Raw genomic sequence first — 25,464 nt, forward strand, 5'->3', positions numbered from 1 at the left:
CTACGGACATGACATCATTCCCTTTCTATCGCCTTGAAAGATGAAAAGGTAGCACTCAACCTCATTTCTTTTACTGCCTCTTATAAACAAAGAGAACCACCTCCGGATTTATAAAGTATACAAGAAGACATGACATACATATAATCATAAGCATCCAAACAGCTCGGCACATATACCTATACCAAGTAAATAGCTCAACAACTTGCACCAATAGCTCGATCAGGGTCTAAAACCCCATAACACCTAGAAAGGATCTTCAGAGCCCTGAAGTTGAGGTCCTCAAACAACTCGACAAATAGCTCAACCAATCCATAACCAACTTGGCCAACAACTCAAACAGCTCGACCAACATCACCAACAACTCAATCAGGGTCATAAACCTCTAGATAGACCTATAGAATGCCTATAAACGATTTTTGAAACTCAAAGCTAGGGTCCGAAAGCAGCTCGAACAAGACAGCTCGGCCAGCCCAAGCCGACCACCTTATAGCTCGGCCAACCCAACCAAACAGTCTAGCTCGACACCCCAACCCGACCAAACATAGCCCAGCCAACCCATCTTCAACTAGACAACCCAAACAACTCGGTTAGAGCAACCCGGACAGCTCGATCCTGACACTAATAGCTCAGACATCACATAAAAGCAACATGACAGTAACTTTGAGCACTCATAAATACATGAAACAACACAACAAGACATAAAACATTATGGTAACATATAAAAATAGCTTGGCACATGCTTCTTACATTATGACATCAATTTAAACCACTCGGTGAATGCATATCACACTATGACCACATATATCACAACTTTAGTTTATATCCCTGACATACTACTACACTATGCCACAATCACCAAATTAGCCTTTTCCATCCCCAAAACCTGGCTTAGAACTCCTGACACAAATCCACCTCTACATGATTTTATCCTCGCTATTACATATGAAAAATTAGAACCTAGACCTTGTCCACTTCAAGCAAACTACCCAGACCACAACTATAAGAACTGCATTATCACACAAGCCTATGCTAAATTCATAGGATCCATATAATACGTAAATAAAAGTTGATTTAACACTGCAGAATTTTATCCTACCTCATATCAGCTATCACGACCATTCTTTATATGGTAGAAAATTGGTTTTCTATGTTGGTGATGAAATCAATGATAATTTTCTTGACAACAAATTTTCAATCATGGTATTAACCAAGTATAGCGAGAAAAATCATCCACAATAGTCAGGAAGTATTTAAAGTCATGCATAGAAAGAATATTACAAGGACTTCATATATCTATGTGAGTAAGATCAAAGATTTTCGTGGGGTGAGAAGTACTAATATGAAAAGGTAACTCTCTTTGCTTAACACGATAATAAGTGTCACATATGTATGTGGAATCATGAGCAATGAAAGGATATTTAAGTTTTAGACTATTCAATCTGGTATCAAAAGGATGTCCTAGTCTTAGATGCTAAAAACTAGCATTCTTTATGACATTATTGGCAAAATTCGTAGTAGAGTTAAGCATGTTTGAAAAAAAAATTGAAACATATAACCCAGCAATGATTCTAACTATAGCAATTTTCTCTTTGGTGATATAGAGATAAGATTTAAAGAAAATTGTGAAACATAAAAAACATTTAAGATTTAAATTTTATGATTGAGAATCACAATTCCAAAATACTCATAAAAAACAATATCACCATTAGGTAAGGCAATTTGTATAGGTTTGATGTGATTGTAAGATGAAAAGCTTTGTAAAAAGACACTTATATGATATGTAGATCCAAAATCAAGAATCCTTTTGTTTTAGAATGAATTAGAAGTAAGAGTAGGATTAATATTACCTAAGGGGCATTGATTGGCCGAAACAAATCCAATGTGGTGAATTTGAGCAAGAATGGAAGAATCTTTCAAATTATGGCTTTTGAAGAGCTCAAGAATAATTATGGTGTAGGCAGATGTGCTCAGAATTATCAAATTTACTCTTTTTGATATTTTCATTGTCCTTTTGAAAGAAGTGTTGTAAATCTATGTTTGCTTCTTGTAGAATTTATGGTCTCGTGGATAACCATGTTTATTATAACAGACCTCCATGATATGACCACTTATGTTGCAATGAGTGCAGTGTCTCCTTATACTATGGATATTTTTAAAAATTGTGTGTTGATTTGGGAAGTCATTCTTCCTATAGTAGACAACTTCACTTTGTTCAAATCTCCAAATCTACCACAATAATTGCAAGTAATGGAAAAGGTTGAAGCCAAGGAAGAGGTATAATTATTGTTGTCCTAAGTTGTAACAATGGCTATCAAGTTTACCGTGAACAACAGTCTTTCTTACTATGCCACCAACGAAAAAACCTTGGTGATATAAAAAATAGGATCCAACATAAGCACATGTGATGTAATACTAGAAAATCGATCATTCAGCCCTCGCAGAAATTGCATAATTTGATCCTCTTGCTTTCTTTGTTTCATAACTTTCAAGACTTAATAATTATAATTGGGTTTGCATGCACAGACAGGTTTTGGATGAAAATTTTCTATCTCATTCCAAAGAATTCGCAATTTAGTAAAGTATTCAGAAATATTAAGGTCACCTTGATGAAGGGTGAAAATTTCAAGTTGAAGGCTTTATACAGTGAGAGAGTGCCTCGAAAAAACCTATTTTTCATATCACTCCAAATATCATAAGCTTTATCCATCCAAACAATGCTTTGTCTGATGGATGTAAAAACATAATGAACCAAGCCACGAGATAGCTATATTGTTTCCTCGATTCTAGATAGCATGTTTTGGCTTGTCTTTTTCAGGTGGAAGAACATTACTAATGACAGATTCAATTTTTTTTTTTGGCGCTCAATGCAATAAGCATCGACTAACTTCAAGAATGACAATTTGAATCATCAAGAACAAGCAAAATGAGGACAATAGTAGGATTTTCGTTAGGATAAAGGTAAATGTAACTATGCATGGAACTTTCTTTTGCCATGAAAATACAAGAACAAAAGAAAACATACAAGAAAGAAAGAAGAAAAGAAAAAACAGATAATCAAATTTACATGCAGTAGAGCTTTTCAAAAGAAAGGTTAAAGAGATGAACCAAACATAAATCATAATTATGAATAATATTTTGATAAGAGAAAAGGAAGAAAAATACAATATTGTGATGTTCCTACAAAATACAAACAATTGTATAGAAAAAGAAAGAAAAACTATAAAAGAAACATAAAGATGTTAATTGAGCGAAAAGCCAGAAACATAAGAGGTGTTATCGAGTCATGTTAACGAACTATGTTGCCAAGTTGTTAATATTCTATTATGGGATTGTATCATCTCAAAAAGTTGGTATTATTACATTGCCTTTCATCAAACTTCTTCTAATAACCATGCCAACTGCACTATTACTTCTTCAAATTTTCCAATTTAGATTTAGAATACTCTAAAAAATTAATTAATTCAAGAAATAAGAATGATTTCTTCTTATATATTTATTAGTTGAAGATTAGACATAATATTTTGTTGAATATTTTAAAAATAAGTTTACAAGACTTATGATAATAATTTGATAATATATATAACCACTCAATACTAACCACTCATACATTTGATGACATATTATCCGGAAATACCCAGTAGAAAATTTTGGTTTAGTTAAGAATATTGATTATATTGAAAATTCTGGTTTAAAAGGAAAACAGTGATGTGAAATTTTAGGAGGTATGGAATTTGTTAGAAGGGTGCAATAATTAAAAGAAGCACAAAATTGTTTTCAAGTATTTTTGTGTATGTAGGTTGAGAGTTTTTTCTGATTATTATCTACATATTTATTATATGGAAAACGATTCATGAAAAAAAGAAAAAAGAAATTGTATATGGTATGCTTTTGGTAATATCATAAAATTAAAACTTTAATTTAATTTTATTACTATTGTTGTCCTACAACAACCCTCGACGGCATTTTTTCTACCTTTGTTTTTAAGTTTCTGACATTTTGGAATCCTATGAAGACCACCTTAAAAACCAGTGATGAATGTTTGAATTGAATGGCGTATGGTATTGTTGTAGGGTTTGGTTGTTTACATGATTGCACGCTTCTCAATGACGTAATTGGAAATTGAGTTAGTTGGGTTACTTTGTAGTAAAAACTTTCTTTAACAGTATTATTTTAACAACTTTTTGACAATACATACAATATATGATTGGTCCGTTTTAAATATTTTTTAAACATAAATTCAAATAGACAAATAAAATGATGATACGTGTCTCATTATCAAAAAAGTTATCAAAAAATTATTGTCAAAATATCATTATTCTAATTTGTATTTATCTATATAATATGTTCACGCCAACCAAGTTTTGCAAATAATCACACTTTTCTAGTACTGTTACCTATGCTTTTTCTATTTTAAAAAAATACACCAACAAACAAAAATACTAAATTGTTAAAAAATGAACTTTAATATATAGATATTAAATTTGAAACATTTGAACTAGATTTTAAGCTGAACTCAATTTTACATAACCAATTAATAAATTAAGATTTATATTATTTATATATTATAAATAAATTTTATTTTTAATAGACTTATAACATAAAAAATTTACATTATATTAAAATTTTCTCGTTTTTGTTTTATGTTTTTAAATAATTAAAATGTGTGATGACTTTGATGATTTTCATTATAATAATTTTAGATGTGAAGTTAAAATAGTTAGAGTGGATTTTATTTTTCATCTCTCTTTGGTTTATATTATTAGATTTTGGTTTTTCAATTTTAGTTTTTCAATTTTGTTAAAGTTAAAGAAGCAACAACCAACCAATCAATTATTCTTGCAAGAAAAAGAGAGTGGTTTACATAAATGTATGTTAGTGTGGACCATCGTACTTTTTCAAGCTCAGAGTAGAAAACAAAATTTCAGACAACATTTATATTGTACAAATTGACCAAAAGTTCAACTAACACATGTTTCTATATCAAGTTATGAAAATTATTTGACAAGGCATTATAACAAAAATAATTAAGATTAAATATCTTTCTATTCTTTAAATTTTGAATTAGTTTGATTTATAAACTTTAAAAATAAGAAAAAAAATAAAGTTGTAAAATTCAAATAAATTAAAAAAAAAATTGGAGATTTTAAAAGTATTTTAAAATAATATTTGAACTGTTTGATATATTCTAATTTAAATATTACGTTGTTAAATTAAAATATTTGTATCTATTTATTTTTAAAATTTAAAAATTAAAATATATTAAAATTTTAAAACAATAAATTTTAATTTTATATTTAAATTTAAGGATTATAAATATATTTAACTCAATAACCTCACTACACTTTAATCACGTATAAAAGTTTATACTGACATATTTTGATATTAGTTTATGAATTCAAATTAATATTGTCTCCGCAACTGCTATCACATTATAAAAAATAAAACAATTTAAATTTATAAATCGTAAATTAGCTTGTACTATAGTTATGTAATCTTTTAAAAATGTGAAGGTTTATTTTCCTTTTCTTGCTTTACTAAAAAAAATGGGGTTAACAGTAAACATTTTTGTATTACTTTTGATATTCAATCCTTATATTTCTTCTTTAATATTTAATGATTAAAAATAACTTTATTTGTAAATGTTTGTATCATTTTGATTAACTATTGAGGTTATTTCAATTTATAGATGATAACATAAAGTTCCATTAATTTTTTTTATTTTTGTAGCATACTATAATTTTATTAAACTCAAATGGATATTAATACACTTGTTTTCTTAATAAAAAAAAAAAAAAAACAATAAATTAAAGGATGACATTTGCTTTCGTCATATACCAATGTCCTTATCTTAATTGTAGAAACTAAAATATGAGACCGAAACATTAGACTTTCTCCAAAAAGCCTTCTTTGGATTCAATTTGTACGTTACATAATAAATGAAAATATGGTTTAACAATTCAACGAAAAAAATTGAAATCATTAAATGAAGGAAGATGAATAACCAACAAATTAAATCATAAAACATATTTAATTAAAAATAATTTGAATTATGAATTTAGACAATAAAAGCATCATAAAACATATTTAATTTGAATTATGAATTGAGAAACTATTTAACAAATGAAATATTTAATATTGTACTGTAATTGTTGAAAATATGCTGAGAATTATATGTATTAACTGTGGCAATTTTTATTATAGTTTACACAACTGATGTATCAATCACTCTAGTAATTAGAAATCATTGATATCACTTTAAAATATACTTGAAAAAACAGCATATATACAATAAAGTTAAGTTCATCCATAATTTCAAGCAAATTCATTGAAACATATTTAGCCATTGGTCATGAGAAAATATGAATTAAATATTTATTATTATGTAATTTTTAATGTTTTAAATTTATTGTGAACCCGAAATTAATGTAATGATTTTTTCTTTCTATTTTCAAACGTTAGTGAAATAAATTATACTTTGAAACTTTAAGAAAAATTACTGATGTAATATATATATATATATATATATATATATATATATATATATATATTATACTGGATGGCTAAAGATAGTGTCTGAGACGGTCGGCCAGACAGATGAAAGATTCAGCACAAGACGCACCAATCTTTCGCCAGAAACACCTATTAAGACGGACGGCAGGAACGGCCGGTACGAGTCGCAGATTAAGGTATGGTAAACATTCAAGATTAAGGTAGGACCAAATCAACTGCGATGGGCCTATGATTGGACCGTAATTAAGGTTCTACTAATTAAAGGCCCACGAAGAAAACTATAAATATAAGTCAAAAGTAAGAGGTAGGCAGACACATTTAATGCACACATTTGTTTCACTCTCTATCTCTACCTTTAATAAAAAGATTAAAAACTGACTTTAGCGTCGGAGTGCCTTTAGCAGGTACCGGACTTCACATAACAGCTTGATTAAGGACCCTCAAACAACCGGACAAGTGAGGTACAGAACCGAAGAAGATCCGGAGACACCCACAGTAGAAACATATATATATATATATATATATATATATATATATATAAAAGTTTCATATAGATAGTAGATCTTGATCGTAATCAAGAGACAGAATAGGACAAAGAAAAATCACAAGCCAAAACTTTAAGATAAATGATTTTATATTATTATTTACTTAAAGTTTTAATATATAATAAATGTGTGACAACAAACCACACTCAGTGTGTAATAATTCAAACTTTTGACATTATTATACGTTAATTTAAAGAATAATGTTTTTTTACAGCACTTGCTCAACTACATAATTTATTTTAGAGATATTTTGATCCTTAAAAAAAAATAACTTTTGTATTTATAAAAAAATTAAAGAATATGTAGGAAATATAAAATATTAGTAAAAATTTGTTGGATTAAAAATAATAGTAGCCTAAAATTGGAGTTAAAGAGTTTGAAGAATGTGTATCCTATCTATCTGTGTGGTAGCAGAGGCTCAGAAGCTTCTTATATGGCTCTGCTCTCTATCCTCATTTTAACTGCAAAATCTTCTACTTCTTCCATTACACCTCAAATGGCCTTACCAACACTCAAACCACACAAAAGACTAGCAGAGTTTCTCAATGACGAACAAGAACCTTTCATTTTAGAGCTTTACCTTTCAGAAAGAGAGTATTCCAACAGGTGGAGCTCCATTGATGGAGGAGATTCAACCAACACTTCAGAGCAACCAAAAAAAAAGGGTTTTTTCTATGTCCTAAAAGCCCTATATAAGAAGCTTTCTTACCCCAAAGAAACCGAAAGTTTTCTATCCAATGTTCATGAGTATGACCAGAGAAACAAACATGAAGGTGTCCTTCAACATACCCGGCTCGATCATATTCTTCAGTTTTCATCAGATACCAGATTTACTATGCTCAGTTCATGCCAAGATATTGGTGAAGATGGAACCTCCCTGTTCTCGCATAAACAGCAGCACTTGTTTTATTCCCGCACTTTATACAATATGGTACCGCAGCAGAGGTAGGACTCAAATTCTTAAACATTTTAGTAACCTCAGCATCTTACTTTAGAAAAAATTATTAACTGGTTTTGTTGCTCTTACTAGAAACAGAAGGCAGCCGCAGAGATTCATAGAAGGTGGTTATGAATTACAGAGAAAGATTCATGTACCAAGAGCTCCAGATGGTACGTTGTTTATTTGGCCATTTTAAAAACCAGAATTTAATTTACTCTGTCCGGAGATAGTGTGTCAAGATTAGTGAGAATGGTAGACATATGTTGATGTTTGATTATAGAATGGTTTTATAAGATTGTACGAATGAGATAAGATTATTAAATGTGGTGATGGAACAGTGATTGAGGATGTTAGGAGAACGCAACAGAGAATACAGAGTAGTGGTGATATTCTGCCAAAGAAAATCAGAGGGAAGTCGTTGTTATCAGCAGCTGGTAGGTGGGGTGGTTTAGTTGAGGAGACAAAGAAGAAAGGGAATTGTGGAAGTACTAGGGTTGTTCTTCGTGGGACTGATGATGTTTCTCAGAAATTGAAATCTAAAAGGGTGTTGCGTAGGATAATGAAGATGTTGTTTGATTGTGTGAAAGATATTGCCATAACCCTTCCAACAGAAGACGACAGAAAGAGAGGTTACAGACAATTTATGGGGACTCTACAGATTGGAAAGCTCCTTCGTCAGAGAACAAACAAATGGGACCAACAAGCTGTAGCTGTAGGTGGAGCAAACCTTACTTACTTATTGACTTTGGATTACTTGAATTCAATCGTCGAATGGAAAAAGTTTGAACCCCACGTCAAGGACATCAGCATTGAGATCACCGATGCAATTTTAGATGACATCCTCAATGAAATTGTAATAGAAATTACTGCAACTTCGATACCAAATACGTAACATTTCTTCAAATGTCTTGCACCTGACACATTCAAAACTCCTCCCTCTCAATTCGGTTTTTGATCATAACTCGGCTAATTTCCTATTTGACAACCGGAATAGTAATATTGCATGATATTCTCTATCTATTATCACTTGGTTCTATTAATTAAACTAATTCCTTTTTTAATATACGTTTTATCAGAACTTGGCATCAATGGTGAAATGTGTGTTGAATGAAAATCTATACGAATCGAAAGAAGTTTTCAAAAGTAGCTAAGCTTTATTTATAATCAAATTCAGAATTAACAGTAGACAAGTTAAATATTTGCATTATAAACATACCACCCTTTCATGTCTGCAGATTTTAATTGTTGTTGTAAAAAAGACTTCATATACTAGACATAATTAAATCTATAGGATCTATAACGATTCAACATTTATTCACAAATCATCTGCAGACATTGAGAATACAAACTAAAGTTTATGATACAGTTAATTTAAATTTAAATTTGCATTTGCAGTAGTACTCAGTACTCTTGGTACAAATTCCGCGGCTATAAAATTGTCGAAACTATAACGAGGACTAAAAGATCTCTTTACAATCGAGGATTCTAAATTCATACATGGTGAAGATTTTGACAAAGAGATTGAATATTCTTTAAAGATGGAGGTGAAGGTTTCCATCTAATAACTGCAAAAGGGTTAGAAAAGAACAATTAGTTTTCAACATCGTCGCCGAGCTCTCCGTCTTCAAGTTCCTCATGACCCCCAGATTTCCTAGATACATCCCAGTGCTCCCTCTTGTGTCGTCTGTGCCGGTTCTCATTGTCTGATTCAGGAGAGTTTGCATGCTGCAAGAATATGCTAACATATTTCAGATGCCTATTCCTGAAGCGTAGAACATAAATGATGAAGATTTAACTAAATAGAAATTGAAAATCAGTTCATACCTTCCTAGACTTCTTGCGTTCACTGCCATGCCTTCGTGATTTTTTAGATTCTTCCTTGTCTTCCTTTTCCGAATCCACGTCATCTATACTGCTCTGATGCCTTTTCCGATGTTTCCTTTCCTTATCCTTTTCTTTTTTCTTCTCCTCTTTGTAACCATGGACGTCAGCCATGTCTTGATCACTATCTGTTTCATCCTTCCTATGGCGTTCCTTTGACTTATCCTTTTCTCGTTCTCTATCTTTTTCTTTTTTCTCCTTCTCCTTCCGTTTCTCCTCCCTTTCTTTCTCCTTTTTGAACTGCAACAATTATTTATAATGTTAAATATCATTCCAGTATAAACACTAAATTACAAACAATAATGAATATCAATGTATTTTCCCGCCAAGCTCGATTTGTTATAAGGTGGAAGGAAATACAAAAGCTTCGCAAAAAGATATTCACACCATTGTAGAACACCGCAATATTATTATGAGTAGAAAATTGGAAAAGAAAAACCAAGGGCAATCCAAGAACAAAGGTGTAAAAGAAATAAAAACAGTTTTCGTTTCCTTGATTGATTTTCACCTTCAGGACCGCACACGTCCACTATTAAAAGTGGACATACGATTCAATATCTCATCTAAAATCAAACTGCAAATATCAGGGCAATTTCAATGACAAAACAAGACCATTCCAATACAATAAAAACTTGAAAGGTGAAGCTTATGATAGCATTGTCTTGGAAAATAGTACAGATGCTACTATGATGGAACCTACTGAAAATACAAATATAAAGATCTGTGATTAGAATAATAATTTAAGATTTTAGGAATTTTTGTACTGTTTGAAATTCTGGGGATATTTAGATGAAGATAAGGATATTATTCTTATAATTTATATTTAAGATGTTACCAGTTTGAATTTAAGATTAGGATGAAGCTAGCATATGAATGCTTTGTTAAAGCTCTACAGTGCCCATGAGTAAAAGTTAACAAGCTCCATCACACAATACAACACTTCATTTAAAAGTATATTTTCCACATAAAAAATAACAAAACGAAAACCAGAGACAAATAAAATCATGCACCTTCTCCTCTTCACGCTTACGTTCCTTCTCTTTAGCTTTTTCCTTTAAGTATGTGATGTATTCCTCAAAAATTTCTCTACTATAGCTTTCGTCCCCAATTGACCTATGGGTAAGAACACGATGGTAAAACATCAAACAAAATGCCGTTCATCATGGACATGCTACTGTACTAGGAACAATTAAACAAAAAAACTAAACACACCTGTACTCTTGAGTCTCCTCAAAAAGTGACTTGCAATCCTCCCATTTTGAGGAAGTAGTAATATCCTTAAAAGTAAAATATGATGCTTACTATTAATTTATTCATCCAAACAATGTAAAACATAAATCAGCACTGGTAGAATCTTAGTTTACCTTGAATGTATATAACAGATTAGTAAATTCATCAGCAAGGCGTTGGCGCTTCTTGACTTCTTTCTCCTCCTTCTCTTTAGCTCTATCTAACAACTCCTCAAATATAAGCTACAAAAGAGAAGCAAATTGCCTAATTCTGATAATCCATGTTGCAAAGGCATAAACAACATCAAACATCTGGTTAACAGCAAACTATTAATAGAGATTTTTTCCAGCATGAACTAGGGGCCCCATGCTATTGAAGACAATCATAAGCATCATAAGGAGATGCATATCACAATTGATAGAATGAGAAAATAAATTTTAAATTGAACTTACAAGCTCAAAACCTATAACTAAAGATTTTACATTTCACAATAAATTTAATTCCATATCACTAACCTGCAAAAAAGAGCCTCAAAATAATATACAAAATTAACCAAAAGGTGGTGAAACTACCGCAACAAACTCAACCATCACAGATATATAATATTGAGCTTAAAAAATTGTCTTTCAATTTTCTATAACAGCAAAAGTTAATAAGAACGTCAAAAGCAAATAATGAGGTCCTGATATTACCTTACACTGTAATAACAGGTATTGTTACTTATTTGGATAACTACTGACTCCCACACATCACATTTATATTTTCAAAGCAAGAAATAAAATCAAATGAAAGATTACAATTGAAATCAACCTTTAAATTGATGTCAGATATTGTTTGGCATGCAGCATCTTCCAACACAGCAGCCTTAAACTCCTCAAATACTGATGTAGTCACCACAATGATCTATTTGAATGAGACAGAAAACTTGGATAAGCATGGTTTGTCATCAAACATGTTACCCATAAGACGCAATGAAGTTCTTTGTGATGCCTACCTTGCCTGACTTAATTGTATCTTTTATAAGTGTCTTGTCTTCATGATACTGTATAAAAATCATGTCAAAAATAGATAATTCAGAAATCACTTTCTCCACACAAGCACACGAAGAGTTACTACAATACTCTAGGTTGACAACTAGTATTTACTAAATAGATATCATAATACTAACAATTTACTACTTCATCATTACTTAAATTCATGTCATCCCAGAAATCTTCAATAATGACACTAAATTTAAAATTTATAAGCGTTCTTAGCTCCTTGAGTTTATTTTAAATTACTTGAAGTCAGCAAAAAATACTCTAAATACAAATGGAGAGAATTTACTTTCTTTCTATTGCCTTGCTGGAATACTCGGAACTAATCAACTAAACATGGATGGATTTAGTCAAAATGGAATTTCACCCGAGATATTGCCTATTGAATGATTGACTAAAATAATGATAATCCAACAGCACAACCTAACAATACCCTTCTAGTTTTCAAAATCAAAACCAGATGTGTAAGCAGGTTATTCCCAACCTACAAACTTGCTCAACTCAACCCAATTACATCTTTTGAGGATTGGATTATGTCATTAAGTTAGTTTGGTTTTCATTTAGTGCGTCCAATTTGGTTTGGGTAATCAGTTTATAAGTTTCAAATCCAATGAACTCAACCAAATTACATAATAAATATTATTTATCCAATAATTTTGATAGAGTAAATAATTCTATAGTTGATCATCTGAAATATTGTTTTATGACTATTAAGACTAAATTTTCATATCACAAATGTTAAGAGTAAATACTTTATTCCTTACATCCTTTCTTAGGACCACTTTTAATGAGTTGTAAATAGATTTATGATTATTGTTTTGAAATCTTGGTACTTTAAGAATTATAGTTAATATTTATGTTTTAAGTATTGCCATACCTTACAAAGATTAAAAGTATTAAAAGCATTGATTCTGAGGTTTTTCTTTTCGTTAAAAGTTATAGAAAGTGGTCATATTTTTTTAATTATTTAACCAAAATATACTCGGATTGGGTTGCTAAATAAAAAGACAAACTCAACCCAACCCAACTCAATCAAATTTAATTAGGTTGGGTTAAAAACTAGACTAAAATCAACCCAACCCAGACCACCTAAACCTTTATGTAAAACACATCAATAACAAATGCATCATCAACATTTAAAAGAAATTACTAGAACAAATTTGATAACCTGTTTCTCAAGATCCTCTGCAACATCCTCAAACAAATCTTTTGGGGTGGAACCCAGTGTATTTGATGCAACAGCTTGATATTGAGGTAAATCCCTGACCTACATAAAGAGGAAAACATACCTTAATTTTCTTTCCATGTTATTCCATCTTCCATTGTAACAATTCATTTACCTTCAAGCAATATTCTCGCCATTGAGTTTTAGCAGTAAGAAATCCAGTAGCAACATGTTCTTCAAGCAACTTGCGAAATGCATCACGGTTTTTCCTTTCACCCCGACGGACTCGATCCTATATCACAGTCATAAGCGCACATATATACAAGCATATTGACTAAATCATAACCACTAATCATACACTTAGGCAATACCTTCTGTATTCTTCTTTGTTCCTCCTCTTCTTTCTCCAAGTCTCGAATATAGTCCTGCCAAAACCAATCTTAGTTCATAGATCCATCATAGATGACCAACTAAAAGACAATATACCTGAAAAACTAGCAAGCGATCAATTTTTTCAAGTCGCAAGTATCTATCATCATCCTCTAACCGATCTTGGATTTTACGCCAATGACTATTCACCTACAATGAAATACAAATAGTAAGGAAATGGTTCAAGGACATAGCAACAATAACAACGAAAATGAACTTCATATTTAAAAAGTGCACCTTCACATAATCACAGGACTCCAGAAATTTTCTATATTCTGCTATATTCCGCCTGTGTTCCTCTGCCGCATTTTCCTTCTCCTAAATTTTTCACAGAATATATAACATTAAGAACGTAATAAAATAAAATTTGAAATAGACCTATGCAAATTTTAGCGTTTCAATTTTAAAGAGCAACATGAATTAAAATTGGGAGTTGACTCGCCACCATCTCATTGCTATATTTTATTCTAAACAAGAATTCACTCTCCCCAGTTGCCTGCTGTACACTCTTCGGAATAAATAGAAACAGTATTCCAGAATAAGCAAACTACTTGTCAACATTATAAGCATCCACCCCTCACTTACAGCAATAGACAGGTCCCGCCCCAGATTTCAAAACAAAAAACAGTAGCAGACTCGTCAACCTCCCCATCTGTTCATAGTTCCAAGTAACAAAATGAGACTAGAAAGAGATTCTATGATTCTTTCCTTGCACTTAATTCACACTTAGGACATAACGAATTTGGATCTTATGTTAGTGCTAGCAACAACTTTACAACATCAAACTCCTAAGAATGGTGACAATCAAAAACTCAGCATGCAATTTGGACTCCAAGACTTTAAGGAGATTACATGCTGGATAACATCAGAGCAATAGCCTTTTTGCCATTTTGTTTTAGTTCTTACTTATTTCAGGAATGAGCTTGGACTTCAGTGCATCAATGTGCCTAATGACTGAGGTTTTCGAATTATTCTAGTTATTATGAATGGGGCTTATATAATTTTTAAATCGAAATGTAGTTGAGAAAACTATTTTCAGTCATTGGGTCGCTGTTTGCTTGATGTAATAGAAATGCTTGGACATTAAATTCTAGCATATATATTAAGTGCACTATTTCTTTTTAATGTTATCAAAGAATGTTATGCTTTTGTTACATATAACTAACTTTTCAGTAGTCAACAGTGTACTTGAAAACCATATTAGTCTCTTGCCCCTTCTACGCAGAATTATAATCTCCATCGAAGAAAACAACCAAGCCTATGACAACATTCCACATCAAAATAGCTATCATTTTTCCTATCATGAGATTTAGGACATAGGGGGGGGTAACAAAATAGTATAAGCCCTGCGCAAGTGAGGGCTAGTGAGGAAGGGAAGATGTAGTTTTGGGAATGGAAAGGGGTTAGAGTTTAGTGATTGAGGTATAAGAAATTAAACTAAATAAAGGTTTAAAAGGAACAGGACAGGCACCTTGAATAGTTTAAAGCTCTATTTATGTAATAACAGCATTCCCTCTGTTTCTTGAATCCATGTTCAACAGCGGAGAACTAACGTGTGAATTTCAGTTCTGATTATAAGTCTCTACAATCCATGTATTCACTTCATTCTATTTTTAGTTTCTTCTCACATGAATTACACAAAGTGGTTCTTTAATCATAATTGTAATTACAATAATGATACATATCTAATATACTTGTCCTCCATGCCATGTAACACACAAGAAAATAAAGCAATCATAAACCACAAACAAAGTCATGGTTCCTGACAAAAGGCGGTCGAATAAAAACCTACAACGCACTGAAAAACATGTGAACAAATTACAAAACCACAAGTCCCCTTAAATTGCGTTTACAACAAAAAAAAAATAGCTTTTGAATAACATGGAAAGATGCAAGCTTGATCGATGCTAAACTAAGCTAAGCTTTTCAATTTATTTACTAAAGCCAATTATACAATTCAAATTATTCCCTACATTATGAAATAAAAACACGACCCAAAATTTAAAGTGCTACTATGTGACTAAATGACAATAAAATCCACTTAGCTACCACAAGGTCCACTACCCACCAAATAAAACATTTTTTTCTGCAAATGTACATGTAAAGAAAATTCATAACTCTTAAGAAAAAACAGTTATGCAGCTTTCTTGGACACAACAAGATCTACATTTAAATGGTGTGTCATGACTGCAAAGGTTCACAAGGAAAAAAAATGTAACATTCTCACCTTCCTCTCAAGTTCCACCATGTAGCTTTCAAATAAATCCTCTCGGTCTCTTGGTCTTTCAACAGCATTATATCGTTCATCATTTTCAAACATCCTAATGGCTTTGCTGATTACAGTAAATAATTAATTAGAAAATTTAAGTTGGATATTTCAACGTAAGGAGACCAACTAAAAACAAATTGTTACCGAAACATGCAGAAACATACCTCCATCTCATGGAGGATGTAAGTTCCTTGCACTCCTGAAAGGATAATATGCAGAGTTAGGTAGTTAACTAATAAAGAACTAATTAATCAGGTATTATATTCAACATACTTCCAACATCTTTGTGAATTCTTCGCGGGCTCTTTTCTGCTTCATCCGTCTCTCTTCAGCCTCCAGCTTCTTCCTTTGGCCCAAATACTGAAGAAAGATTAAATTGATTCAATGTTACAAAGCCAGACAGAACCATTACAAAATCATTGAAAATGATAGCAACTATGTCGCACAACTGAATTACTTGATTGATGCGAACTTAAACATCAACTTCAAGATAGTGTATAAAATTTGCTTGTGAGGCTTGCTTCTCACCTCATTAAAGGCTTGTTTTCGCTCACCAAGTGTTTTCAGGGCATTATATCTTTTGTCATTGATGATTTCTCTCATTGCCTGAATTACAATTAAAAACTAAAAGTTAGCATTTGCATCACAGACAACAAAAAAAATGGAAAAATGAAAGGATGAACATCTACCTGTTCCCAGGTCCAATCAGACTGAACATTCACAGATTCCAGCAGCGCTTTAAATGCATTTTTTGCTTCCTAAAAGAGTAAATACATTATGTGGCATTATATACAAGGATAGAAAAAAAAAATAAGATCTCCTTAAAGATTAATAATAAAAGAATTTCTATTATATGAATTCTTACCAACTTATTTGCATATACCAAGGTTTCATCATCATTAGTTTTCTCCTCAGATGGAATCACATTATTTTTCCCAACCTCAGCCAATGCTTTTTTAGCTTCCTGCAAGAGTTGCAAGAAAAAAAAATCAGTAGACTATATACAGATTCTTAATTGGACAACAAATGAATGAGATTGTCTCCCACGAGCTTTCTATTATCAATGATGGTCAATGTTAAACTGCAACAATGGCAGAAAACTGATTGGCCACAATTTCACTGCAGTTACTTAACAACTTTCACATGGTGGGTAATGGCAGTCACCATAACATTAGCTGTCATGGAAGTTGTAGTTTTCATTCTTAAAATTTCAATTCACAGTAGTTGCTAGGTGTTTCCAGACAGGCTAAACTAAACCTTTGGAGCGATTAAAAATACAACAAAGATGCATGGATTTCAGATGCAAAAGCAGAAACACCCAGATCAGGAGCCCTGATACGAACTTGAGAACTATTTGAAAGGAAGAGATTCAGGGTCTGTTTGACTGTGTTTTGGTTTTAGTTTATAAAAGAAACCAAGTTTAAGAGAATAGTGAGCGAGGTAGTAAGATTTGAAAGTGCAAGGAAGAGGAGCAATAGAAACTGAAAATAGAAAACCGAAACGGAAAGTTTTGGGTTTCCTGTTTGTGAAAACTTACAAAGAGACATTAGTTCTGTAAACAGTTTTCAAACATTTCTCTCGTCAAACAATATTTTTGTTTTCAAAAACATAAAATATTTTACAGATATAGGAAAGAAACAGACCATGGAAAACACACAAATTCCATCAGACTCATTGTAAAATTTAAGAGACTGAACTATGTTTGATTTCTATTTTCAAAAACTGTTTTCAGTATTTAGTGCCAAGAAAACAGGCAGGCTCACCATGCCTGTATTTCACCACCACGTGCAGCGGCACTCTAGACGAGGCACACCCTAGAGCTAGGACCGCAAAATGGGAGGATGAAAAACATCTATCGGGTGTTTATGCTGTTTTGGTTTTGAAAACAATTTTCAAATGTAATAAAATTTTCATGACATTAATTACAGAGTAGCATAAACTTAATTCATACAAAAAGGAAGAGTAGAAAAGTATGGAAACTATCACAAGCCAACATAAACAATTATGTTGCAAATTAAGTAAAGGCTGAATTTTTAGGATCCACAAAGATAGTCAATTATGGAGGCATTTATATAGTTTTTGATTTTATAAATACTAATACCTTGTAAATAAAAATAATAATAAATAAATAAATATTAATAAAGAATAATAAATAAAAAAATATCACCAACGAATGAATAAGAATAAGAATAAGTAAAGAATATTAATAAAAATATAACTTTCAAAATTAAATACTATAAAAATCCGCTTATTTTTATTTTTTACTTTTCTTCAATAAAGAAATATCTATGTCCATTCTTTTTCACCTGTTTCCTTCCTTAGTACCAAACAACATCTATTTTCACTCTTTTTGTACTCTCTTACTTTTTTTTCACTTCCAGTTCATTTCTTCTATCTAGCAAACAGAGCATAAGAATATGTACACGCTAAGTAATGATAAAAACAAGCCCCATCAATTACAATAATTACCTCAATATTTTGAGGAGAAGATCCATTTGCAGAAGCAAAATCTTGAGATGCTTGATTTTCGACACTGCAGAATATTTTGCGGAGAAAATCATTATTGGAAAACTAAAACTCAACCACACAAGAGGGAAAAAACAATGAACATGCAGAACAGAGTTCTATACATGGGTGGCATTTTGGATAGTTGAGGTGAGTTCTCAGGTAGTCCTGAGCTTCCTGCAATTACTACAGGCACAGCACTTCCCGCACTGCTTGGTTCAACACTTGTGGTGCTTGAGGTAACTGTAGAGTGTGAAACAGAGGCCCCTAATAATCCAGAAACCAACTGCTGAGAATCGGTTGATGCAATTGGTATGACAGAAGATGGGCTGGAAGCAGGCCCATTTGATGTCAAAGAAGGGTTCAAGCTAGCTGCATTAGCTGCTGTTGATGTTGCAATTGATGAGCCAACAGCATTGGGTGTATCACTTGTTTCTGACTGCATTCCCTGGTTTGCAGCTTTTTGTGCCTGCTCCCGAGCCAACTGAAAGAAAATATTTCAATTTGAGATGAGAAAAATAAAAAAGTGGAAGTGAAGAAAATTAAAAAGAAATACAAATATAAGCATGCAATCATTACTAACAAACCTGAAGTTCCTCTGGTATTGACCACGTTGATTGTTGAGTAACCTTATTGTAATAATACCTGAAAGAAGTCAAAGCCAAAATATAAATCATTACATATTAATGACAAAAAAAGAGGCATAAAAAAGATGTCAAACAATAGGAGAGAGAAAAACACACTTTTTTCCATCTGAAGAAGTGAATTCTTTCCAAACTGTCGATGCATCAGCTCTCTGTCACATCCAGCAGAATTAGTGGGATTTGAAAATGCTAAAAGTATACCACCCAAGAAAGATCAGGCATCAAGGTTATGATAATTAACCACATGCAGTGACAAGAAACAATAGGTGGAAAATAAACAAATAAAGGAAAGAAAACATCCCTGAAAATTGTTAAGTGGTACCATTGCCACAACTAACAAATTACAATAAATAATACAATAAAGCAGAAGTTGCACATTCCTATACACAAATATGTAAGCAGACCCCAGTGCAATGAAGAAGCCACCACAAGATTGTAAAAAGTGAAGTGGGCAAAGAAAGAGAGAGATGGACAAAGAAAAGGAAAGCATAAACCTTGTATCTCTTCTTTTGTGTGCGTGTGTGTGTGTATGCAAGAACAGAAAATAAACTTGCAAAAGATACAATTGATAAAAGACACCACAAAGAAAACCCTACAAAATTACTGGAGGAATGGGATGGGAAGGGTCCGGTCAACCATCAAGTAATGGTAATGCAGAACCACATCTATACAACAATCTCACATTTTATGTTTTAAGAAAAAATAAGATTGTAAATAGCAAACTGTTGCCTGCCTTGAGAAAGTGCTAACCCGCCTTCATAGTGACCATATAGAGCAGTTGTTAAAATTTCTCCTGACTTGCCATGACATCTACAAATCAGTGGAAGCACATGCACATAAAAGGATATTCGCACCATAAACCTTCTATGATCATTGAAAACATTGTATAAATGACCAACATCCATATAAGATACCAGTTTGATTGACCACAATACACTTTCAAAGCATGTTCCACAGTAATAAAAAGTGACATTCACAAGAACATCGACAAATTATTAAAACCACTCACCTCAATAGGTGACATCAATTCCAAAGGTTTCTCCCAACTTGATTGCCTTGTCCTCTTGTTGTAGTAATATCTGGTTAATTTGAGAAAACAATAACTTCTAATTATGATTCTAAAAATTGTAAATCAAAAAAACACAAGACAAATAGATTATTTCCAAAAATAGTTAATGACAAATATACAAGATATTTAGATTTTGCTAGCAAAGTAGAACATAATTATGTTCACCAATACCTTCTCCCATCTGCAGAAGTGTGCTCTTGCCAATCAGATAAGGATTGCTGGTTAGTTGCATTAGTTACCTAAAATTGATCAGAATAAAACACTGAGAATTGCAATAATAAGCTCCAATTTCTAAGAAATCATAATATAACAAATAATATTTTATTTATAGAGAAGAAATGTAATTCATTGTGTCACATTTCATGTAAGGCGTCATCACTATTCTTTTACAACATATTCCATGATGGATACCTAGACCCAGAGACAGAAGAAAATGAAAGGCAAGCGAGAATGCAAGTTCAACCAGACCACTGATTTGGAGAATTTACTCCAGGTATGAACAAAGAGCAATAACTGCCATAACACAGTTATTGTTAGGAGTATGGCAGTCAACATGACGATGATTCTCAGAACATAGAGTGCAATAACTGCGATGAGGAAGTTAATGCCATGAGTAAGTCAATATTTGTATGATAATTTTTAGAATGTAGAGAGTAGATTACAATAACTGCTATAAGACAGTTATTGTTAGGGAATATGGCAGTTTGTACAGTACAATAGAATTAGGTAACAGGGAGATACATATTTGTGCATGCAACATTCAGAAGTTCAGGCCGAAAGTCTATGCTCCAGTACGACATGAAGTAGCCTGTAGGAGCTTTATGCTCTGGGTGAACCTTGGTTCAGTATTTACTGAATAAAATAAAATATGAAATAAGTGTTACAATTGTGGGATTTTGTCATAACACCAAATTTATGTAATGTGACTTAGTAAATTTCCTCATGTGCCTGTTTACTAATTACCAATAGCATAAAATAAAATTCATGCAGCTGTATTCGGACAATCCAAAATCCCGAGGCATGCAATATAAGGATCACATTTCGCAGATTTGCTTAACCTCCATAAAATTAAGGAACATACAGATATAATGAACTGAATAAAAATATTCCTAATGCTTTCTTTAAAAGTCGGACTAACACACATTGTATGGAAGCAAATTGTGGTCAGCCATTTGGAACACACATGAATCATTGCATTGGTGCAGGGTGGCTTTGCTATTGCAGCAGGTGTGACTATGTTTTGTGGAAAAATTCTGGTGGCTACACAAGCAAGCAGCCACAGTTTCAATTCTGGGTTAAACCCTTTCCATGACTCAGAGGATGAATCCGCCTGTTTTAAAGTTTTGTTTTACTTTTCTCTTAAGAGATTTTGTTTTCAATTTTGGGTTTATAAATTTTGTGCCGCCATTAAGTCTTTTGTCCCCCACAATAACTTCCCTTTTTTTTATATGAACATTCAGCCCTTACCTGTTCCTCTTTTTAGCTTCCCACTTCTCTCAGTTACCTTTCTTCTCGAATTCCTTTTTGTCAGATATTTTCAAAATTATGTTCTTAATCTCTCCCACACCTCTTATTTCTTAATTTACTAATTAATTTTGCATATTTTTCTGTTTTACAGCCTTTATATATGTATGATATAAAACTATAAATTTTCTGCATGGTTTTCAAGACTTCACAACACCAACCATCCCGCTGGCGTTTTGCCCGTGGCCTCTCTACAATGGTGTGGGATTAACAATGTATAGCACACATCTACAGGGGGAAACATAGTACAACACTGACAATGGAAAAATTACCATCAAATGGGAAAGAATTGATGCCATAGTCATATAAATAACAACTACAATAGAAAATGCGTAAGAAAAGGGAACTCCCCCATTGGAATTCCAACAAACTGTCATATATATGTAAAGCTTGTATAAACAAAAGCATTTGAACTCTGGTGGAAATTTCTAAATAATGAACACAGTTAGTACTACGCATTGAAAACTAAGTATCAATAAAACACTTACCGCATCAGTCAATGTAGCTCCAGACGATTGCAACCCAGACGGCTGAACAGATGTAGAAGGTGCAACACTCTGAGATGCAGATGACGGCCAAGGTTGACCACCAGGAGGAGCAAGCATTTGAGGTGGATGCTGGTATTGAGCCAATGCATTTGCATTATCATGCTGCTGACCATATGATGGTGTGAACTGAAAAGGTACAATGATGTTAGAGTGTAGAAGGTACTAAGTAACTCAAGAGAAACCTAGCAATTAACTATAACAATAAAGCTTTAAAAAAGTAAGGCAGCACATACAGAATATGAAGAATGAGGAGGTGCTCCAGAAACAGGTAAGCCAGGCATATGATTGCTTAAAGGAGGAACAGTTTGTGAATGGGGTGGAATAGATGACATTGGTCTGTTTGTCTGAACATATGGCATGGGTATAGGTTGTGATGAAGGAGCAAGATGACCAGGCTGCATTGGTCTTGGAGTCAATTGCTGCATTTGTTGAGAATATTGCAACTGTTGACCTTGAATGACAGGCATTCCCACATTTGAAGAAGGAATAGCATGTCCTGCAGGTCCAAATTGTTGTGAATTCATAGGAACAAATTGTTGCCCTTGCTGAGCTTGAATGACTGGCCGAAACTGCAGACGAAAGACACAAGAGTGATGGAAAAATTATGATAGATTCTTATTTTGAGATCAAGAAATTGTAGTTAATATCATGAAGAATACAATAAAATCTGCAAAAATAAGGATGAACCAAAACTTGGGAGAGAGAGTTGCAGAAAAAATTAAAAATTAAAAAGCATCATTTTCCACAAAAATAAAGACAGCATGAACCCAACAGAGAAAACACAAAAAAATAAGTCAGACATTAAGACTAGCTATTGCTTGTAACACCATTTTACATTCCCATAATTCACCAGACAATCACCACAAGTTCACAAACAAATATTTCATCGTAACAAGATTCATGGTAGGTATTGAGAGAGAAATACACTACCTGCATGTTGGAGGGCTGAGAATTATTGGCCATTTAACACAAACAGTCCCTGCAAAGAAGAAATGGAAGCATCAATCAGAAAAAAATAAATTGCATCTTGAAGGCTTATTACATTGCTAAATTATAATGTCTTTGTGATACATGGTAATAAAACCTTATAGAAAACATGAATACTTTCCCAACAACGTAGCATTTGACAGAGTTATACCTTTGCTTCCTAGTTATATTAAAGGCTAACGGTCATCAAGAAAAACTTGTATTCTAACTGTTATTATGCCATGTCAAGGAAAAAGAGAGAAAGAGAGAGAACGATAGAAGGCCGCCATTAGAGAAAGCAAAATTAATTATTCATATTTTTGGGCACATTTCATCCTTTTAACCTCTACTCGGTAACTGTGCAATCTCCGGTTCCAGTTTCCATTTCGAGCATACTACTATGCTATAAAGCAAAAGCCCTTATTTTCCTCATCTTATAAGAAAAATATGCAAACATAGAGGTTCAACGAGATGGTTTGCAAGTAAAAATGATAACAGAAAAAAAAAAAATAACACATGTGGAATCGCTGCTCGTGTATATCTACAGGAACTTTCCGCATGCAAAAATCATCCCGAACTCTCAACTGACACTGGAATTTCAAAAAACGAAACAAACTCTCGAATATTACAATGTTCTCACAGATCAATCACGCTAGGAAAATAGTTGTATCTTTAATCCTATCATAGCTCAATCGAAGACAGCCAATAATATCATTCATCCAAAGGAAATAATATCAGAAATCTTGAATTCTATCAAAGTCTAACAGAAAAAAAAACGACGAATATCGTTCTGCGGCGAAACTTATCAAGATTCATTGCACCTAGATAGATCGAGCAATCACAAAATTCACAAAGACGACGAAAATGGAGAGCGAATAGGGATGAAAAACTTACCGCTGTTGCAGACAGGAATCAAAGCTCGAAGCTATTCGTCTGGCTGACTTTACAGAGATTTTGTTGTCGTTCCGAATCGATACCCTATGAATTAGGGTTTAAGAGAAATTGCAAAGACTCAGCAACATAACTGGAAAAACCACAGTAAGAGTAAACAATTTTCAGGAAGGGGAATGTAATAAAAATAAATAATATGTTTATTTTTATATATGTAAATTTATATTGGTTGGTTTGGGATTTCTAGTCTAAAACTCTCTTAATACACAAGAGTCCCTTTATAACTGTTATGTAGTTAATAATTATAGTCTTATTATATAACTTTTTTATTATTTTATCTTTTATATTTTGTAAGTGGTTTTTTAAATTTTATAATAAAAAACTAAATATAATAAAAAAAAGTTATAATTATTTTTATGGGCATCTTTTTTATAAAATTTTAAAAAAATATATATTTAATAATTATGATAAAAATTATTTTAGTAATTATGTTAAAAACTAATTTCTTTTATTTGTTGTTATCATAATGAAAAGGTTAAGACAATGTTATGCACATGTATTTCATTAGTATTTATAAAAAAAGAATTATTATTTAATTGTGAAAATGTGTTTAATTGATCCTTATGTGATATACTTGTACAATTACATAAAACTGTTTTTTCTTTCTCCTCATATCTAGTTTTGATATTCAACTTTTCTTATTTGTAAATAAGAAAAATTAAATTTGAGATTTAAAGATTTAATATTTGTATTTAAATAAACTGCAATGTTCAAACACCTTTAACATCAATATTATCAATAATATTTAGACATGTGAGATAAGGATAAAATCATATCAAACAATGATGTGTCATTTTACGTTATGAAATAAATGGAAAAGACTAAGTTGATATTTCTTAATAAACAAAAAACTAAACTAACTTCTTTTAAAGGCTAGAGAACAAAATGAATTGAGTAGAAAAAGATCCAAACACATAATTTAGCCAAAAATAAAAGCACAAATAAAACACATATTTTTCATTTGTGGATTTTAATTAATTTTTACATTAAGTGTCACTGCCCCATATGTAATAAATCATATCTGAATATTGAAAAGTTAGTTATAAGTGAACTTTAAATTACGAAAAAGATAAGTACGATATATACAACATTATAAAATAATTTGTGGAGACAAGGTTAAGGTTTTTAAAAAAATAATTAAAGAAATACTAAACTTAAAAGAAATTGACAAACTTATAAAACTAATATAAATATATTTTTATTAAAAATAAGTTTAATCAAGTATCAAATATAGGATAAGTTTTAAAAAAT

At 32.0% G+C, this 25,464-nt stretch overlaps 2 protein-coding genes across 3 annotated transcripts; one reads left to right on the top strand and one right to left on the bottom strand.

Annotated features, from left to right (window-relative positions):
* The first annotated feature begins 7,452 nt into the window (after positions 1-7,452).
* On the top strand, positions 7,453-9,182 carry LOC106764272. Of its 2 annotated transcripts, none has more exons than XM_014648536.2 (3): positions 7,453-8,000; positions 8,086-8,165; positions 8,334-9,182. In XM_014648536.2, the coding sequence occupies exons 1-3, from the start codon at positions 7,489-7,491 to the stop codon at positions 8,885-8,887; spliced, it is 1,146 nt and encodes a 381-aa protein (XP_014504022.1). In that variant the 5' UTR covers positions 7,453-7,488; the 3' UTR covers positions 8,888-9,182. The 2 variants fall into 2 exon arrangements, with proteins under 2 accessions (XP_014504022.1, XP_014504023.1); XM_014648537.2 differs by having other exon boundaries at positions 8,092-8,165.
* A 167-nt stretch (positions 9,183-9,349) lies between these two features.
* On the bottom strand, positions 9,350-24,331 carry LOC106764925 (pre-mRNA-processing protein 40A). Its single transcript, XM_014649366.2, has 28 exons — positions 24,157-24,331; positions 23,227-23,275; positions 22,530-22,865; positions 22,237-22,422; positions 20,396-20,463; positions 20,165-20,234; positions 19,255-19,307; positions 19,099-19,156; positions 18,637-18,995; positions 18,476-18,539; positions 16,872-16,970; positions 16,696-16,764; positions 16,535-16,612; positions 16,280-16,366; positions 16,171-16,205; positions 15,965-16,070; positions 13,975-14,055; positions 13,795-13,887; positions 13,680-13,733; positions 13,484-13,600; positions 13,312-13,410; positions 12,101-12,148; positions 11,917-12,009; positions 11,241-11,348; positions 11,089-11,153; positions 10,887-10,989; positions 9,820-10,116; positions 9,350-9,720 (listed from the first exon to the last, which is right to left on the bottom strand). Exons 2-28 carry the CDS (start codon positions 23,257-23,259, stop codon positions 9,586-9,588), a joined length of 2,994 nt encoding a protein of 997 aa, XP_014504852.1. The 5' UTR covers positions 23,260-23,275; positions 24,157-24,331; the 3' UTR covers positions 9,350-9,585.
* Positions 24,332-25,464: the final 1,133 nt, after the last annotated feature.

Source organism: Vigna radiata, chromosome 6 (genome assembly GCF_000741045.1).
Source record: "Vigna radiata var. radiata cultivar VC1973A chromosome 6, Vradiata_ver6, whole genome shotgun sequence".
Classification (NCBI taxonomy): Eukaryota; Viridiplantae; Streptophyta; class Magnoliopsida; order Fabales; family Fabaceae; genus Vigna; species Vigna radiata.

Bases quoted from the DNA above. Each gene is read 5' to 3' on its own strand.
- LOC106764925 (XM_014649366.2), bottom strand. From the start codon at position 23,259: ATGGCCAATAATTCTCAGCCCTCCAACATGCAG. The intron at 18,540-18,636 runs GTATAGAACTCT...AATATTCTGCAG, and splicing joins CTATCCAAAATGCCACCCAT to TGTCGAAAATCAAGCATCTC. The intron at 16,765-16,871 runs GTAAGAATTCAT...TTACTCTTTTAG, and splicing joins TGGTATATGCAAATAAGTTG to GAAGCAAAAAATGCATTTAA.
- LOC106764272 (XM_014648536.2), top strand. From the start codon at position 7,489: ATGGCTCTGCTCTCTATCCTCATTTTAACTGCAAAATCTTCTACTTCT. The intron at 8,001-8,085 runs GTAGGACTCAAA...TGCTCTTACTAG, and splicing joins AATATGGTACCGCAGCAGAG to AAACAGAAGGCAGCCGCAGA. The intron at 8,166-8,333 runs GTACGTTGTTTA...GTGATGGAACAG, and splicing joins TGTACCAAGAGCTCCAGATG to TGATTGAGGATGTTAGGAGA.